This window comes from Pongo pygmaeus, chromosome 9 (assembly GCF_028885625.2).
Source record: "Pongo pygmaeus isolate AG05252 chromosome 9, NHGRI_mPonPyg2-v2.0_pri, whole genome shotgun sequence".
Taxonomy (NCBI): Eukaryota; Metazoa; Chordata; class Mammalia; order Primates; family Hominidae; genus Pongo; species Pongo pygmaeus.
The window spans coordinates 62824987-62844125 of record NC_072382.2 but is presented as its reverse complement, the minus strand read 5'-3'; the positions used below and the strand labels follow the sequence as shown (position 1 = coordinate 62844125).

The 19139-nt window shown below is 45.1% G+C and overlaps 1 protein-coding gene across 11 annotated transcripts in view; it reads left to right on the top strand.

The window, feature by feature from the left end:
- Positions 1 to 19139, top strand: part of BMAL1 (basic helix-loop-helix ARNT like 1) — a 109350-nt gene that overhangs the window by 26443 nt on the left and 63768 nt on the right. For 7 of the 11 annotated variants that reach the window (XM_063671145.1, XM_054437412.2, XM_054437403.2 and 4 more), the window contains exon 2: positions 5466 to 5538. Coding sequence is in view for 4 of the 11 variants with exons in the window: in XM_054437399.2 (XP_054293374.1) it covers positions 4787 to 4912; positions 5466 to 5538 (199 nt within the window). In the remaining 7 variants the exon portion in view is untranslated. Of the gene's footprint in view, positions 1 to 4419; positions 4913 to 5465; positions 5539 to 19139 lie in introns of those variants that run through there. The other 4 variants (XM_054437399.2, XM_054437398.2, XM_054437401.2 and 1 more) reach the window with 4 other exon arrangements.

The following is a 19139-nucleotide window of genomic DNA, read 5'->3' as shown; positions in this document are numbered from 1 at the left end:
AGGATATCTGAGTGTTCCCTGGGCCCTGACCTGTCCTCCATAACCTCTTTCACTCTGTGGTACTTTTTTCAGCACAGATGGGCAATTCCCACTCATGACTAAGCTTTCAGACACGGGGAGGGCACTTGGAGTCCCTCCTGGCACATAGCAGAGGTGAGGCAGCACTGGGAATTGTCTCACTTTGGGGTCTTTGGGTCAAACCTTGGGACCCCTTTAGAGTGACATGGTAGGGACTGGGTGTACCCTCTAGGGGGGTGAGATATGCCTACTGGAGTCCACTTCCAATGCCTGCCATCTGCAAACACTGGTGACGCCCTGGCTGAAGGGTAACAACCCACAAAAGTGCACAAAAGGAAGAAGTTCTGGAATGCGAGTTGATGCTGCCTGTGGTCCGGTTAGCTCCTTGCCTTCTGTTCTTTGTGTGTTGACATCAGACCTCTCTACTGCAGACAGGCTGCCGTACATGAGGGGGCACAGCTGCCAGCAGCCTCAGTTTACAATCCCAGCAAAGGGGGAGAGCCTTTCTCTACATCTAGGTATCAGTTTAAGGGAAAAGGCTCTGTGTTTGAGAGTGGGAGCGGAAACTGTTTCCCACGTACTTCCTTGGCAGTCATGACCTGCCAAGGCTGAAACTGGAGATGGGACTTTTTAATAGACCATGATCTCACTGGGAGCATATGGGGAAGAAAGTTCATCTTAGGGATGGCAGGGCATGAGCTGTGAAAACAGATAGTGCACACCTACTAGATGCTGGGCTCCCGCTAGGTATTTTATTTCACTGGAGAGCAAAACAATACATCATCCCTGCCCTCATGGCACAGATGGCCTCAAGTGGCTAAACCATAGAATGGCTAGCTGAGAGAAATGATAGTTATTTCTTTTTTTCTTTACTGATTGCGAATGGGGTTGTATTTTTAATTTTGGTATCCATGTGTTCATTGCTAGTATATAGAAATCCAGTTGATCTTTTTTGTTTTTATGTTGTATCTTGCGTGTTTGCTAAACTCACTAATTAGTCATAGAAATTTTTTTTTTTGTCTATTCCTCAGGATTTTCTGCATAGACAATCATATCACTTGCAAATAGGGATTGTTTTGTTTCGTCTTTTCCAATCTGTATGTTTTTTATTTCTTTTTGTTGCCTGATTGTGTGGCCAGGACTTCTAGTCCTATGTTGAACAAGAGTGCTGAGAGTGCACATCCTTGCCTTGTTCCTAGTCTTGGGGAAAGCATCAGCCTGTCACCATTAAGTGTAAGGTCAGCTGTGGGTTTGTTGTAGATGCCACTTGCACTTTGCTGGCATGGTTGTGAGTAGGACTGTGGGTTTTGTGTGTGTGTGTGTGTGGTGTTTGGCTGAAATACAGTGGTTATTATCTACAAGTTTTCTGTCTTGAAAGAGGGAGATTTGTTGGGGCATTTTCTCTTTGTGCTCGTTGGCATTTCTGAGTTGCTGGTCTCCTCAGTTCCAAGTCTGAGCTATACGCAGAAAAGGAAATGCAGGAAGCTCACCACTGTGTTTTTCCTTGGATCCTGAGGTCCCAGCTGGCCTGCCTTCTTCAGACTGCCATTTGGAGTCTTCTTATAGTCATCTAGCATAGAATGCCCAGGGGTTTTCATTGTTCTTAGCAGGTGGAATCGGGGAAAGTGCACCTGCTCCATCCTGCTGGGAGTGGAAATGGTTGAGGGAAATTGGAGCATATAGGTCGGGGCTAGTTTAGATGCAAGGGCTCCGTTCTGTAGGTGCAGGAGGGCTGTGGAGGCTCAGCCCTGACAGCAGTGGGAGGGGGATGGGAAGAGGGGGAGTGGAGAGAGCCTAGGTGGCTGCTGCCTGTGTCCAAGCAGGAGGTCCTGAGGTCCTGGCCGTGACAGTAGAACTGCAGCAGAAAGAAGGACAGGAAGTTTCATGAGGACAGTGAGGAAGTGCAAGGAGACCAGGTTGGTCTGAGGTTTCTAGCTAGAGCAGCTAGCTGGTTCTGAGATAACAGAGACAGAAGGAGGGGTCTAAGCATGGCAGAGGGGTGTATTCTAGGCATTGCAGAGCAGATCTGGAAGACTGGACTAACTGTGCTTCCCCTCAGGGGAGGCTTCACAGAGGAAGTCTGGCTGCTGGGTAAAAATCCAGGGAGTGTGCATTCTGGGCAGAGGAAGCAACGTGGGAAAAGGCACAGATACAGAAAACGGCGTGATGGGCCTGTTGGGATTCCAGCTAGCTGAGGCATAAGTGGGTAGTTACTGGTTCCATGACTGGGAAGGATGCTGTAGGAGTGCACAAAAGGAAGAAGTTCTGGAATGCGAGTTGATGCTGCCAGCGGTCCAGTTGGCTCCTTGCCTTCTGTTCTTTGTGTGTTGGCATCAGACCTCTCTGCTGCAGACAGGCTGCCCTGCCTGAGGGGGCACAGCTGCCAGCAGCCTCAGTTTTACAATCCCAGTGAAGGGGGAGAGCCTTTCTCTACATCTAGGTATCAGTTTAAGGGAAAGGCTCTGATTGGCCCAGGTTGGTGATGTGCTTGCCTTTGGACCCGTCACTGTTGCAAGTGAGTGGAGAGTTCTAATCTAGGCCGGATCGTCTGCCCACCCCTGTTGGGGCAACCAGAGTCTTTTAAAGGAGAAGGCAGACAAAATTCATCTGGGGAAGATAAAAAAGACTGTTTACCATGGCTTACTGTAATAGATTTTGAAGAATATGTAGTCTGGCAGTGCAGGAACTCTTCATAGAGGTTAGAGCAGGGGACTTGATCAAAGTTAGGTTTTATTAAAATCATTCTGGGCATTGTATGGGGTTGTGGTTGGAAGTGAATGACAAGAGGTGTCAAGGTGGGTTCGGAGGCCACTGCTGTAGCTCCAAGGAGCACTGATGAGGCCTAAGCTAGCTTAGAATCCTAACTTACTTTATTTGCACTTCACCTCCAGCAACAGCATCAGTGAGGTGAAGAACAGGGATAGAGTCCTAGAGATGTTAGACAGGCAAGACTTGGTGGCCAGATAGAGGCAGGGAGAAGGGGGTCTTACGGAGGATTCCCCACTGCCACCAAGGGCATAAAGAATGAGTCTCTGGAGGGCTAGCCTTATCTTTGGAAACACTATTAAGTGTTGGCAGACTTGATGTACCTTATTGCTTCTTCAGAAGTGTTAGTGTTGTTGGCTTCTTATGGTATCCAGCTGGAAAAGGAAGCTGATTGATTGCATTTCCCTCCCTTTAAAGAGCTTCCTTTTTTGAGAAATCAGATGATAGGTGATACAGTCAGGACTGCCAGTGGAGAAATAGGTGGGGAAGAGGGAGACACTGGCTTGGAGACTCTCCTGGCCCCAGCCTGCCCTGAGGCCCGCGAGCCTGCTTTAGGCACATTCGTCCTTTTGGCATCATCCTTGCTGGGAAGGCTTTTAAGGGATTTAAGGAAAGAAATGACACAATCTGATTCATGTTGCACCAGATTTCCTCCTCTGTTCAGAATAGACTATGGGTGGAGGTAGAGTGACTCCAAGAGTAGCAGCAGGGAAGCAGGGCACTAATTAGGAGGCTGTCGCAGCAATCTAGGATGGGGACAGTGGAGGTGGTGAGAAATGGTCGCATTCTGAATACATTTTGAAGGTAAGAACCAGTTTTAGTGAGGATTAGATACGGAGTGGGAGAGAAAGGAGATGAAAATGACTCCAAATTTTTGGTCTGGGCAGCTGGAAGAACGTTGTCTTAAACTGAGGCAGATACAACTCTGGGAGGAGCACGTCAGGGGTCTGTGTTGGACATGTTTAAGTTTGAGACACCCACCGTGTCTTACACAAAGCTCCCGTCTACTTCTTACTTGACACAAGCAGTTGGATGTACTGGTCAGGAGTTCAGAGCAGGGGTCCAGGCTTGGAGAGAAATCTGAGCATCATCAGCATGGAGGTGATATGTGTGAATCCAGGAGACTAGTTGAGATCACCAAGGGAGTGACAGAGAAGAGATGAAAACAAGGACTGAACACTCTCACATAAGAGGTGGGGAGATAAGGGAGAATAAACAAAGAGAAGGAACAGCCAGTGAGGTGGGCGGAAAACCAGGAGAGCTAGAGGGCATGATTAACTGGTGTCAAAGCTGCAAGGTAAGGACTGAGACTTTACCAATGGATCTAGCAACATGCAAGACAGGCCAAATGCATATGCTGTTGGACCTAAGTTTAACTTTGCAAATAAGTCATAGTTCCTTCCCAGAAGGAGAATATAATTTTGCAAAAAGGGATCATTTAAGATTTATTGAAATAAATCTGAGAAAGATGTGAAGATAGTACTGTAGGAATCCAGCAGAAGGAAAGAGTGCTTCTGGCTTTTGTGGGGAGGATTGAGTCAGATTCATTCATATCATCATTCATTTGTGTATTCATTCATTTGGCAAAAACTTATTGGGTGCCAGGGGTTGCGGAGAGGAGGGAAGAGAGAGTTGTTATCTAGTGGTTATAAAGTTTCATTTTTGCAGATGAAAAGAGTTCTGGAGATGGATGGTGGTAATGGTTGAACAACAATATGAATGTACTTAATACCATTGAACTGTACACTTAAAAATGGTTAAGACTGTACATTTTATGTGACGTATTTTCTCACAATTAAAAATGGAGAGAGATTAAATAAAAAACAGAGCACTTTTTGGGACCCCATCATGAAGTTGATCTGGGATATGATGTTTGAAATGGATGCGCCATCTCAGTAGATGGAGGTAATGTGGAGAAGAGTGGAGGAAGACATCCAGCTGAGAGGGTTTTGGAAACTATCAGTCCTGTTTGTCTGGATGGTAGGGTCTATCGGGGGAAACCATGCAAGCTGAGACTGCAGCCGGGCCAGTTGGTGCAGGCCCAGCATCCTGGCTGTGGAGTTGGGCCTGCCTTCTTAGATTCTGGGAGCCTCTGATGGTTTCTGCCCGGGGGAGTGTCATTCCAAAGGTGTGTATTTAGATTAATTTCATTAGTCCTTCCTGTTAAACCGTTGCCTATTAAAAGCAGTGGGGTTGAGGCATTCATTTTTATGGTGAAAATTCTGGCCTAGCAGAATTTTAGATATCCAAGCATGTGTTAATGAATTGAGTAGGTTATTTTTCCATCCATTTTACAAGTATTTATTGAGGACCATCTAAGTGCCCGTAGTGTTCTAGGCAGTTGGGGGTATGGGACGGGGTGAATTTAACAGGTCTCTTCTCTTGAAAAGCCTACAGTCTAGAGAAACCCCCTCTCCTTCCTAAACAAGAAGTTATGCCACAACGTGCCATGTGTTACCATAGGCATGCCACCACAGTTCCATGGGTGCTGAGAGGAGGGGGTGCCTGGCCTGCCTGGAACACTGGGGAGGCTTACAGGGAAAAACTGTCCAATGGATTTAAAGGACAAGCAGGGATTTTCTAGGCAAAGAAGCAGAAATGGGCATCCCAGGAGTATGGTAAATCAAAACTTATTGGGTGCTGTGAATTTAAAGCTAAACTTTTATTTCGTTGGCTTTTAGGTGGTGCTGGCTAGAGTGTATACATTTGGACCCAAGCTTAACTTTTCCAATGTGGAATCCTGGGCCTTCATTGGTAAGTTTGTTTGATGCCTTCTTACCAAATTATGCTATCGAGGATTGGTATTTGGAATGAAAGGCAAGGTAGTTATCATTGGCAAGTTCTCTGTGGAGGTTACCAGCCCTGGACCTGGAGAAGCCTGTAGCACAGGCTGAAGGGGTACATAGGAAAAGTGAAATCTCACTGTAGGTTTCTGTGGTAGATGCAGAGAGGGAGGCCAGAGGAGGGGAACCAAGGGGTGCGGGGGATGGATGCAGCTGGCCTTATGGAGAGGTGGAGCTTTGGCTCTGTTTTGAAGGGCAAGCCAGATTGAAAAAAGTCCAGGGAGGAGTGAAAGAAGATTTTCGGGACTTGAGAACATAGAGGTGAGGTGTAAACAAAGTGGGCTTAGCAGCAGTCCCATAGGAGCAAAATCTTCATCGAAAGGAGTCATGGGCAAGAACTGTGGTGGGATCTGCTGGCGTCTGATGATTCTAGTCCATCAGCAAACTTTTTCTGTAGAGGACCAGATGCTAAATATTTTTGGCTTCGTAGGCCATGTGGTCTCTGTCACAGCTACTCCACTCTGCTGTGGTAACATGCAAGCAGCCATAGATAATATGGAAATGAATGGGTGTGGCGGTGTTCCAGTAAAACTTTATTTACAGAAGGAGGTGGTGGGCTGGATTTGGCCTGTGGGATGTAGTTTGCCAACTCCTTTTCTAGACCCTAAATGCCCGGCTAAGGCACATAGACTTTATCCTGAAGGCAGTGGGAAGCCATTGAAGTTATTTTGGGCCAAGAAGTGAAGTGGCAGAAGTGATGTTTACATTTTAGGAACATTCATCTGATAGCTGGACAAGAGGCATGGGCCCCTTTTGGAAGGCAGCAGCAGTCATCCAGACATGAGGTCTTGCGGTGAACAGTAGTGAAAATGGAAGCAAAGGATCAATGGAGGAGATACTGCAAAGGGAGAACCAATAGCGTTTTCAGTCTTCTTAGACTTTAGAGGCAGGAGTCAGGATAAAAGTTTAAGCTTGCTTGTTTACAGTGGTATCTTTGACAGAGATGTAGATGTTGGGGGTGGAAAGGAGTAGCTGATGCATCTGGTTTTAGATATGTTGAATTCAAGATAACAGTGGTTCATCCATAACAAATGTCCAGCAGAGAATTGGAAATGCAGGGCTGAAGCCTGGCCTGAGAAGATTAAGTCTAGAGATGTAGAGTGGAAGCCATAGGATTAAACACGGTCTCCCCAAGATGAGCAGTGGGCTGAGCTGTGGGGAATATGCGTAACTGTGGGATGGGAAGAAGATGGAAGAGACCCAGAGGCCATGGAGGAGAGTCCCAGGAAGGGAAGAGAATGGGGCAGCAGAGACCAGGGAGAAGGGACCTGAAGGGAGGCTGCTGAATTTGTGACAAGGTCTTTGCAGATGGCCTTGAGAAATGTAATGTCACAAGAGGGGAAGGGAAGAGGAAGCCAGGTTACATGGAGTTGGACGTAAATGAAGGATAAAGAATTGAGATGTTACAAAAATAGACCACTCATAGAAGGTTTGGGTAGTAAAAGAAGGGAAACACATAAGATTTAGATACTTGCTTGTCAGAATAACCTTTGCTTTAGCTTTGAGGCAGGCAAAGCATGCTGTGACCAGTTTTCATTTCCTTCTTTGGAGCCAAGCTGTGTTTGGGAGTTTGTGTGTACCTTGGGCTTGTGATTGTGTTCTTATGCTCCCTTTTGAGGTGTGGTGTTCATAACTCTGCCACAACTTGCACCACGGAATCCAGCCCATGTTTGGACCCTTGCCATGAGACAAGATGTGATCTGTTGGGGAAGTAGTTGCATTTGTATAAATTGGAGGAGAAAATAGAGTGGACCAAAAATTGAAATAAACCTTCTTACTACAGAGTCTATCCAAGTATGGGGACTTGAGGATAATTCCTCCAGTCGTGATTTAATTACGTATCAATTTGTGCTCTGAGTATTTTGAGTATACCTTCTTTGGTTTGAATTCTAAGTAGTTTTTGACTTGGTTTGTGTGAATATAGCAGTTAGAGAGCTGGTAACAAAAGCAATAGGTGTAACTGGTTTAGAGCCATGATTTATTGAACTCTCATTATGCACTAAGTCCAGTGCTAAGTGCTATTGTGTATCATCCCATTTCATCTTTGCAATGACCTATGTGGGGGGAATTATTAATAGTATTCTTATTTCAGCCAGAAATAAGTCATAGATGAGTAACTATGCAAGGTTACAAGGGATTTGAACCCAGGTCTGTATAATCCCTGGCTTATGCTGCTTCCTACTTTCTCTTGCCTGTGTCTGGAATTTTTCCTCCTACTAATGTAGAAGGACTAGAGATAGATCAGATCCCTCAGGTTAAATATTCAGAGGCTGTAGTGGGTGTTTCCACTTCTTAGGAGTCTATTGAAAGGGCAGAAGAAGTGTGGGAAGTCTGGAAGAGACTAAGGCCAAACCTCAAACACTTACTTTAACTGTTTCCCCAGATAAAATTTAGTTGAAGGCAGCAGCCTTGGGCTTGGAAAGAAAATAGCTCTAGAAGGCATGAGAGTCAGATTCCAGTCCTAGCATTATGACAATTATAATGTCATTTTTGTTTAAACTCTTGGCATTTCTCTCCAATTACCTCCAGCTTTGAGCTCCAAAGGCAGGCTCCTATTTTGTCTTGTTTTTCACTGTATCCCCAGCATTGTAGCACAGAATCTGGCATGTAGTATGTTATGTACTCACTAATTATTTATTGCTTCGAATGCACCAAGGGACTTGGTACAAGGCACTTAGCCTCTCCGGCACTGCTGTTGGCATCATGGTTATAGAGGTGAAACAGGACAAGATCTCTGCTGTTGTGAAGCAGACGTCTACATGTGTGAGATGTAGAATGTGACGTCAGGTATGATCATGCTCTGAAATAAAAGACAGTGAGACCGGAGTGGAGAGGGAGAGGCCTGTCCAAGAAGTGAGACAGTGAGCTCGTTGGGGGTAAAATCCATAAAATTCCTCTTGGGGTGACTACAGATTGTCAGCTGCGCTGTCAGCACCTTGTTTTAATTATTTTGCTTGGCTGCCATTGCCAATGCCCAGCTGACTGCTCCCTGCAGTGAGAACTCCCACCTCAGGCCTCGCTTTCTTCAGCTCTGCTGAGCATGCCTCTCCTGGGTCGTCTCCCGGTTCTCCTCCAGCTGCTCAGATCCCAGCCTCCACAGCCTGCTCTGCTGGTTCTCTGTTCTTTGCGCTTAGCTTCTGGTTTGGCTTGGTCCCTTTCACGTCATCCTTGACGTCCTCCCTGGGTGAGCTCATCCACCACTCACCTCTGTCTCGAAGACACCCGGATCTCCATATCGGGTCTGAACCTCCTCCCAGTCCACACTCCTAGTGGTCTGCCCCGAGGGCACCTCAACCTGTCTGTCCCCTCCCGAGTGCCACATGTGTCTTTCTCCCTGTGCTGCCTGCTTGGTCCACGCCGCTCAGTTGCTTCTGCTTCATGAGTCATCCTGTCCTTGTCTTTTCCCTCATATTCCCTTGGTTACCACATCCTGAAGAGCTCATCTTCTAATTTGTCAACTCAGTTCTTCTCTGTCTCTCCACTCCTGTATTTAGGATTCATCATTTTGTTCTATGACAGCCTCTTAATTCGTCATCCTGTGTTCATCTTTTTCCTCCCTCATTCCACTGCCCACATTCCTATCAACATGATCTTTCTAACACATATCTGATCAGAGCTTTCTTCTGCTTAAAGCTCTCCAAGAGCTCCTCATTGCTTAGAAAATAAAAGCTAACCCCCTTCGGCGGGGCCTGCAGTCTTCTCATCATCTGGCCTTTGGCCCCCTGCAGCTTTTGCTCCCCCACTCCCACCCCGCTTTGGGTTTTCCTTTTTCCCTAACTCACATTTCTAACCTCAGCCCAGCTACCAACAGCCATCACCTCCTAGTGCCTTTGCAGTGCTGGGCCGTCTCCTGGGAATGGCGTGGTCCCTGTTCATCCTCTAGGGAACTCAACTCCAGTTTCCCCCAAATCTTCAGGACACCGTCCTTCCCTACCCAGCACCTCTCCATGACCTGGAAATAACCCTCCTCCTGGCTCCCAGAACACCCTCATGTCTCTCTTGCAAAGCACTTTTTGGTGTTACTGTTGATTTACTTACCTGTTATGCTCAGCAACCTGAGCTGCTTAAAGGTGGAGACCACACACACACACACACACACACACAGACACAGACACTCTGTCTCTCTCTCTGTTCCAAGTGCCAGCATAGTTTACCTGGCTCAGGAAGTTTTTGTTGTAAGAGTGAGGACTGGTCTGTTTGTGCAGCCAAGCAACAGATTTATAATGTGATAAAATGTACCTGAAATGGGAGGTTCATTGGCCATTGGGTTTATTGGGGTGCTCTTCTTGTCAGCTTTGAGTGCAGGACAGGTTGTGTTGGGCTTAAGTTTGTGACGCCTGTTGTGTCTCCCAGCATGCTGAGACCTCAGGAATGTCTCTTCTCTATATTCTTTGCCCCTGACTTTTTATTTAGCTCTTGTTGTTGATGGACCGATAATAGCAATTCAAAATGAAAAATAATCCATCAAGGAATTCTCAGGAATGAGGTCCACCCACCTTGGTCCTGGATGAATCCCAAATTTCCTAAATTAGCCAGAATATCTGTTCTTGCCAACTACTGTCTGACAGCCTTTTTCCCCCTTAATCCAGCTGAGAATGCTTTTCTTGAAGGGTAAGGATACTTAGTGGCCCTTCACCGGGGTGCCTGAGGGCTTCTTTGTCTTCATTTTAAACCTTGTAAAGTCCCCAGTGAATACTGAGGAGTCTAACAAATAGGAAGAAGCTCTGACCCCAGGGGTCCCAAGTCAGCATCTGTACTTTGCATGGGAGCTAGCACAATGCACCTAGCCAATAGCATATAAACTCTCATGTTTTCGTTCAGGGCCAAGCTTGATGCTTGTTGTGTCTTCTTCACTTCCTATCTCTGCCAGAGACCTAAGAAGTTGTGCCAAGAGTGCAGCTTTTATTTGGGGACTCACAGTAATCTAGGAAAGCTTTTCAGAAGAGAGCCATTCTCAGCACCAAGGTGTCCTGCAGACCAGGGCACTCCAGCAGGCTCTTGGAACTGCTTTCCTTGGATGGAAATGCTTGTGATGCTGCCTCCCCTTGTAGGGACTTTCCATACGCTGTTCCCTCAGCCTGGAATGCATTTTTCTCCTGGTTTGCCTAGCTCATGCCTGTTCACCCTTTGGAACTCAGCTGATTGGCCTGCCTCCTCCTCAGAAGCCTCCCCAACCTCCCTGATAAGAAGGCTAGGTCTTGTCCTCACCATTCCCATGCCGGCATCTAGCGCTTATGGACTGCTCACCTTGTGTCAAGTACTGTTAGAATGCTTCATGGGTAACTACTTTGTATTAGGGGCTTGGTAGATGTTGGCTGAGGTAAGTGTCATCATTGTCCCAAAGACACTGTGTGAGGAAACTGAGGCCTCGACCCATTGAGTAGGTGACAGAGCAGGAGTTTATCCCAGGTGCTGGACTGTGGGTTTACGCTCTGATCCTTTCTTCTATACGCCACCGTTCCCTCTGCTCCAAGTCCTTGCAGTCTTGTCCTTTTTCAGCACTTGTCACGGAGGTCATGACCTCTATTTGTGTGGTTATTTGATTAATGAATGTTTATTCCCTCACTGGGCAGCCCTTTTGAGCCCCAGGATGGCAGGAGTACCTAGGACTCTAGACACGTACTCAGCCTGGAGTTGACCGAGAGCATGTGGGACTGCCCACTTGCCCACAGCTGCTTCTTGCCTTTTGCATCACAGGAGGGTGGGCTAGGACCATAAAAGAGCCAGCCCAGGCCTCCCCCTTTCCGGAGCTCACTGAGTGCGTGCATGGGGTTTGGCCGTCACCCTCACTTCCATGGTTCTGCATCAGAACCAGCTGTGCTGAGGAAACATCTGTGCCTTGTTAAGGTCTGTTCCTTCTGCCCACTCCCTTTGCCCTTTTCTCTACCTTACAACCCCTTTGTTGTCCTTCTTCAAGGAAAGGGGCCCCCTTTGTCTCTCAGGGCGGAGCCAGCTGCCCTTCTCCTGGTCCTCTTGATCTGCACACACTCTGAGGATGACTGCCCATGGCAGGTCATGATGGTCCGTCTGCCCTGGACTTTGGTTTCTGTGGCAGAGCAGTACTTTGTACAGTCAGGGCTCACGGCCCTACGGAAGGCTGAGGGAGAGCCTGAGGTCATTACCTTAAGAGAAGCTGCTTCATGGTGCAGTTGGTATGTGTGCATGTATGTGTGGATGTGTGCTTTTTGCATGCATGATGTTTTTATTTGTGTTATTTATCCCCCTGCTATATCTCCCTCTCTCAGGGGTCTAACATGGAGCTTTGAATAGTAGATATCTCATAGCTCTTGGCTAAATACATATTTTCTCCCCTGCTGATCTGAAGGCACCTCCCTTTTCCCCACCCCTCACTTTGGTATCTCGGTGACTTCACAGGGTTGTTATGACTTCCCAGACCTCATTGAGATTGCAGTGATGTGAAAACCCTACCTAGATTCCAGCCAGCTGGGCAGGGGCCTTGGCAGCAGGGGAAGCCCAGTTCCCTAGGGCAACTCACCAGGCCTCCAGGGCTCTCTAGGGCCAGGCTGGCTGAGCTTCAACTGACTCATACTGTTTTTGACTGGGAAAAATAAAAATTTTAAAATGGCTTCTGACCAAATGGGGAAAGTGGATGTGGGAGGAGGAGAAGGGGGACGTTAGCCACACCCTAGGTACATTTGCCAGCAGCAAACTGAGATGGGCTTAAAGTGTGGCTGGCCTCTAAGACGCCTGCTTCAAAGGGCATTCAGCACGCTGGTCTCAGGCTTTGGAGGCCCACCTGCTTCAGAACATCAGCTCCATGTCTGTCTAGCGTTGTGACTTAAGACAAACCCACCAAGCTCCCTTAGCCTCCATTTTCTCATCTGTAAAATGGGATTGTAATCATTACAATAACCTTTTTAAGGTTCTTGTGAGAGTGGAATGAAGACGTGCTTAGCACCATTACTGGCATGTAGAAAGCACCAAATATTTATTATCTGTTAATTGTTGTTGTTTGTCAAAGTATTATTGTTAATAATAATAAGTCTTTGGAACAGATATAAAGTCTAAAATGTAGGCTGTGATGAAAGGGAGATGGTATATAAGAAAAGTGCTTTTTCAATTGCACATTATGTCCAAATATTATTATTAGCACAAGTATGTCTATTACTGTTTTGTCTTTGAAAAAAATGCTGGAGCACAATTTTATGATGTTGAGTCTATGTCCTTTGTTGTTTTGTTTTTTGTTTTGGAAAAAGGTTTGTCACATTGGCCTTTATTGGAATCTTGTCCAGTGGATGTATGACCCACATTGGTGACCCTGGGTGCCAAATGCCTGGACAGCACCTGGCAAAGAAGAGCCATTATTTCAATGGTCACTATTGTTTAAAATGGTTATGGTAAACAATACCTGATAGGAAGTTCTTAGAGGTTCATTGACAGTAAATTGTGGTTAATGCACTGAGTTATTATTTACTCTAGACCTGAGAAATTCTCCCTCTCCAAGTTTTGTGCCTTGTATAGCTAAATAAATATAAACAATTTCCTTAGAATTTGATATAAACAGCTACCATTGTCTTCACAAGTATGTTAGAAATATTTTCTTAATAGCAACTACTTGACTGTTTTGTTTTTTTATCTCCATTCCCTATCATTGCTCTGCCTCTTCCCATCTTTCTGAAATAAAAGTGAGCCAAATTAGCCATTTAAAAAACACGTAGATACTTTCAGGCAAAGGTTGAAAACTCTCTACCCCCTGGCTGCATCTGGCTTGCAGATGTGTTTTGTTCAGCACTCGTAGTGTTTTAAGATGTTTAAATTAGTGGCCAACGTTTAAAAATGGGTAGATTTTTTAATCAAAATCCAGATTTCCAGCTCTTCATAAAAAATCAAAGGTCTAGTGGGCCTGGGCCCATCTTCCTTGTGGCAGTGCGGAAGAGTGGTGGTCCCTCTGCTGGGAGCTTGTTTCTCCAGCCTGCCCCCGGCTGGCCCAGCCTCCCTGTACCTTTCCATGGCCTGCTTGGCCCCTGTAGGAATTGAGTTTGTAGTCTCTGCTTAATATAACTAATACCCCTTAGATACTGTGTATCAATTTAGAATTATTTCCACTAGCAACTGTGACCATAGGTAGGAAAGATATTTTACTTGCTAAGTTGTCATTCTTATGATAGCCCAAATGGCTATAATAGTATTTTAGGCTCTTTTGGATTTAATAGAGTTACCTTCTCTCCTCTCTGTGGGATTTTCTCATTAACAATTTTTAAAAAGTGTTCAGCAAGGCTTATGTATCAACATAAAATTTTAAATAATGCAGGATATAAATTTCAATAGCTACTATTGAAGAGGGGTTGCAAACAAGTGAACTGCTTTAATTCAACAATTTATGGTGTTGTAAATTTGAAAAATAAAAGACACTTAGTTGTTTTTTTTTTTTTCAGAATAAAATAATTAAATAGTTGACCTTTGGCAGAGTCTTTGTTGAAATAGGCAAGGGTTTTGAGCTTCTCAGAACTTGAGACCATTGCCTTCTGGAGTCTTTCCTCAGATGAGTCTGTACCTCCTTCTAGCTAGTGCACGCTGAGCACTGTGGCCACATCCGGAGGGTGGAGAGGAGACTTAGCTTCCAATGGTGGTCACTCTAGTTGGGTGGGGGGGCCTTGCAAATACCAAAATTTTTTTAAATTATTATTTTATGAGCTTTTAAAAACTTTTTTGTTTTTGTCATCGCAAAAGTAATAAACACTTGTGATAAATTCAGACAACACTGAAGTGCTTTAACATAAGCAACAAAATCTTCTGTGACCTCCCCTAACCTTTTCCAACCATTCCCCAAACATAAGCATTTTCGAGAGTTTGCTTCTTATACTCCTGGACTTTTGCATTTGCTTGTTTCTTTCCACCCCTACCCTTTGCCCTCAACCACGACATAGATACTTTCCCTTTTGTTTTCTAAAGATAGACTCTCCCTGTGCATGGTGTTCTGCAACTTTCTTTTTACAGCTGTCAATTATTATGGTTATTTTTCCAAGTCCATATGTACAAATAAATGTACTTGTTACTTTTAAAAGTTGTACTCCATGTTATGGTTGTATGTTAAGTAAATTTCATTTTGTACTGATAGACACTCAGGTTGTTTCTGATCTTTTGCCATTGCAGTCATTGCTGCTGTGGAAATTTTTGTGCACACCTGTGAACTTTTGCCTGAGATTTTCTTTGGTATAGATACATAGAAGAAGGACTTTTGGTTTAAATGGTTTGCTATTTAAAATTTGAATCCATATTGCCAAATTACCCTCCAAAAAGGCTGTACCAATTCATGCTCTTCCTAGGAGCATCCCATTATGGCTTTGCTAATCTAGTTTTTGCTTACACATGTGAAAGAAAGTAAATCTTAAAAGCCTCACAAATAATGCCATCAAAATTATATGTGTATCTTAGAAAAGCATTCAGAATATATGTCTGTAGATTTAATTATATGATTTTTATATCTTGGCTTTGATGATGGTTATCATCCTGCAAGGTGACAAAAAGTTCCCTAAATACTGTACACAATTATTAAATAATTATTAAGGATATCAGTTGTGCCAGGTAGCCTTTGGAAGAATTACAGCCAAATCACAGCTTCCTTTTCCACAGCTCTGCCAGGCTGGCTTGTCTTTCCCACCAAGGGCTGAGCCATTAATACTGAGGCTGGGTCAGCATTTGAAGGGGCTGTGCCAGGGAGTGCCAGGCCTTGGGCCCCAGAGACCTGGGGAGTGGGAGATGGCAAGTGACTGCTGTGAGGCTGAGACAAAGTTTTGCTGTGAGGCTGAGACAATACCCCATGGCTGTTTCCTTTACTGAGCTAGATGAGGAAAGGAAAGGGAAGTGATGGTCCCAGACTTTTGGTGGTCACTTTTGTTCATAGATTTCTCACAGGAGTGCTAACATTTAGGCTTATGTTCACAAAGGTTTGAAACCTTAGCATTTGGTGCAAGGATCTGCAAATTCTCAGCCAGGGGCCTTAACTGATCACAGGTAGTTGTGAACTCTTGATCCAGGCTGTATCTCAAGGCTTCTTCTTAGAAAGGACAGGTCAGCTTACCACCTGCTAATAACTCCATGTGAAATTTTGAATTCTACCTTCTCTAGCTCTCCTCTCTGCCTCTGAGCTGGTGTCTGGCATTTGCAAACGGTTTACCCTTTGTTGACTTCTTAGCACTAACCTCACTTTTATGAGTCTGAGTAGACTTGATACCCAGGCCATTTATCCTTTGAGGGTGCCCTCAGCTTCATCAGACCCATGCTGGGCAGTCTGGCATAGTAGAAAGAGGCACTTGGAGCCAGACAGACCTGGGTTCAAATCCTGACATCATCACATTTACTAACAGTGTGACCCTTTGGCTGATGACCTGACCTCTTTGAGCATCAGTATCTCCTTCTACAAAATAGGGACAGTAATTCTTTCCCAGGGGCATTTTGAAGGATATACGAATTAATATTTGTCAGGTGCCTCTCAGATGTTCAGCACAAAATAAACAGTGTATAAATATGAGTCCTCTCTTATCTTCCTGCTGTAGAGAGAAAGTTCCTTGGGGATGCTCCAAGTTGGTGGCTACTGGCTGAGGATCCTGGAGTAAGAGGAAGGCTACCATTTAAACCCAGAGATGAATCATGAACAATGTGTATTCTCAGGAGCTTAGTATTTGATATGGGAGCCTAACAAGCAAATAGTGTGTCCAGTAATAGGAACTGATTAATAGAGGAAAGATTAATTAACCTTCTAGGTGGGTGGGGTGGAAAAGTAGGTGGGGTATTGAAGGTTCAACAGGAGTTCGACAGAGAAGATAGACCATAAATAATTAATATACAGCTGTATCCGCTAGAGATAAAGTTACATTGTTTTTTATGTACATGTTGACTTCTTTTGGCCTTGCCAATACACTGATATATTCAAATTCAGCTCCTCTCTTTTTCCCTTCCCTTTTCCCTTCACTCTGCCTTTCCTCCAGCCCTGCCTTGAAATACTCAGCCACTGAAAATTTCTTAAAGAATTTCTTTATACTTTAGTAAGTCCTCAGAGGATACCAGTTCACCCTACTGAGATTTTACAAGAACTTTGGTGTAGCTGGGTTTTTTTTGCATTCCTTTTTCTACAGTAGATATAAGTTCTTTTGGGTTGCCCAGCAATGAACAAACTACCAACCATTTGATGTTTACTGCGTGACTCCTGTATACCAAGCACATGTGCCATTTCACTTAGTCCCCAGAATGTCAGAGCAGCTTTGTGAAATGGGCTGCCCATTCTTTCTTATGGATGAGGAAACTGAGGCTTAGGTAGGTTAATATACTGAATATTATACATGTAGTGAGTGGGAAAGCCACAGTTCACCTCCAGGGTCTTTTTCTCCCTGTTTGCTGCCTTGCTTGGGGTCCTGCTCATAGTAGGTGGACAGCAGATGTTTGTCTGAATATATGAGAACACTGCCTGCCACGTGCCAGTTAGTTTGATTTGTGCTGCTGGTTTTGTAACCCACATGGGGCAATGACAGCTGCTCAGTTACTTTCCTACCTATTAGTGGGGCCCCAGGGTCACACATCAGTCATAATTGACAAAAAACACAATTTCCCTTTCCTCTCAACTTTTATTTCTAAGGTACTTGTAAGCAGATAGATTAGATTGTTAACTTTTTATTTTTTGCTTTGTCTCTGCCCTTTAAAGACTGTGTGAAAGAATACACAGTGCCCTGAGAGCCTGGCCTGGGAATCAGAAACTTAGATTCCAGCTTCGGTTCTGCTGGTAACTCCTCAGTCATTATGGGTAAATCCCTCTCCAGAACTACTAGATTGTGTCCTTGGTGCAGTCTGGGGTTCGGGTGGTCCTAGGGACCCTGCCTACTGCATGAACCCGTTATCACCATGTGAGGCTGGAAGGAGCTCAGCGTTGGTGTGGGCAGGCCTGAGTGAGCATCCTGGCTCCTGTACTTCCCAGCTCTGTGACCTCGGGCTAATCACCTGACTCCCTGATGCTTGTCTTTGTCTGCGAAGGAGGGCTAAGAGGACCTGCTTCCCAGGATCACTGTCCAGATTGAATGAGAAGGAACGTCGGCTTCCTTCCTTCTGTCTCCAACTCCTGAGTGCACTGGTTTTAGACTAACTGGGTGTTTCTGCAGTTGAAACCAAAACACCTTCATTAGGTACAATGTTCATTATACCTCGCAACACCCTGAGATACTCAACTCTTAGATTTCTTGAAGCTCTTTTTTTTTAAGAAACTCCTCAAAGGAAGATACTCTTCTACACCATTGAGCTTTATTAGTGCTTCAATGACAGCACCTTATTTTTTCACTTTTTTCCCCCTTGCAGACAGAAGCTGCAGTGTGAATCAGTTTGCATTTATATAATTTCTTTTGCATTTCTTTGCAAAGAGGAAAACTCCATTCATTTAGCAAATGTCCGTCATGCCCAGGCCTTATGTTAGGTGAAGGGATTTGGAGAGAAATAGAGTCACTGACCTCAAGAAGCTCACAGGGAGGAAAGGTGTAAATACATAAAGTGACACATGGGTTTGTCCTGTCACCAAGGTATGCAGTAGATGCTGTGGGAGAAGAGAGGATGACACTGGTTCTCTCTTGGAGGACCTCACAGAGAAGAGGTGACTTGTGAGCAAGTCTTTTTTTTTTTTTGGAGAGAGGGTCTTGCTCTGTCACCCAGGCTGGAGTGCAGTGGCATGATCCTAGCTCACTGCAACTTTGAAATCTTGGGCTTCAAGGGATCTTCCTGCTTCAGCCTCCCAAGTAGCTGGAACTACAGGTATGTACCACTTGCCTGCCTGATTTTTTTTTTTTTTAATTTTTTGTAGAGACAGGGTCTAGCCATGTTGCCCAGGCTGATCTTGAACTCCTGGCCTCAAGTGATCCTCCCACCTTGGCCTCCTAAAGTGCTGGGATTATAGACATGAGCTACTGCACCCAGCTGTTGTGAGCAAGTCTTAAAAGATGAGTAGGAATGAGTCTGTCAGCTGTAGAAGTAGGAAGGGCCCAGGCAGAAGGAGCACAGGGCAGAGGCTGGAGCCCTGGCAGGAGGTGACACACTGGGTGCATGTCTGGAGCTGGAGCCAAGAGGTGGAGGACATAAGTAGCTACATCTTGGCAGTCACGCATATATTGGCAAGCCCCAAGTCTTTGTTACCAGCCCAGATTGTCTTCCTGAGCCCCCAACTCCCATACCCACTGCCCATTCAGCAGCCAGCTGCATGTTGAAGTGTAGTGGTCTTCCCAGACCCAACATAACTAAAGTCTTGATTTGTTCCTACAAAAACAAACAAAAAACTAGCCTTGCTCCTCCTCAGTCTTCCCCATGTTATGAGGTCCCATCATTTTTACCTGGCTACCCAGGCCTAAAATGTGGGCATCGTCTTTGATTCTGCTTCCTCCTGTGTTCTTCACATCATCTGTTTGCAGTTCTTTTTTTGTTTGTTTTACTGGTTTTAAAAATTATTTATTTATTTATTTGAGACTGAGTCTTGCTTTGTCATCCAGGCTGGAGTGCAATGGTATGATCTCGGCTCACTGC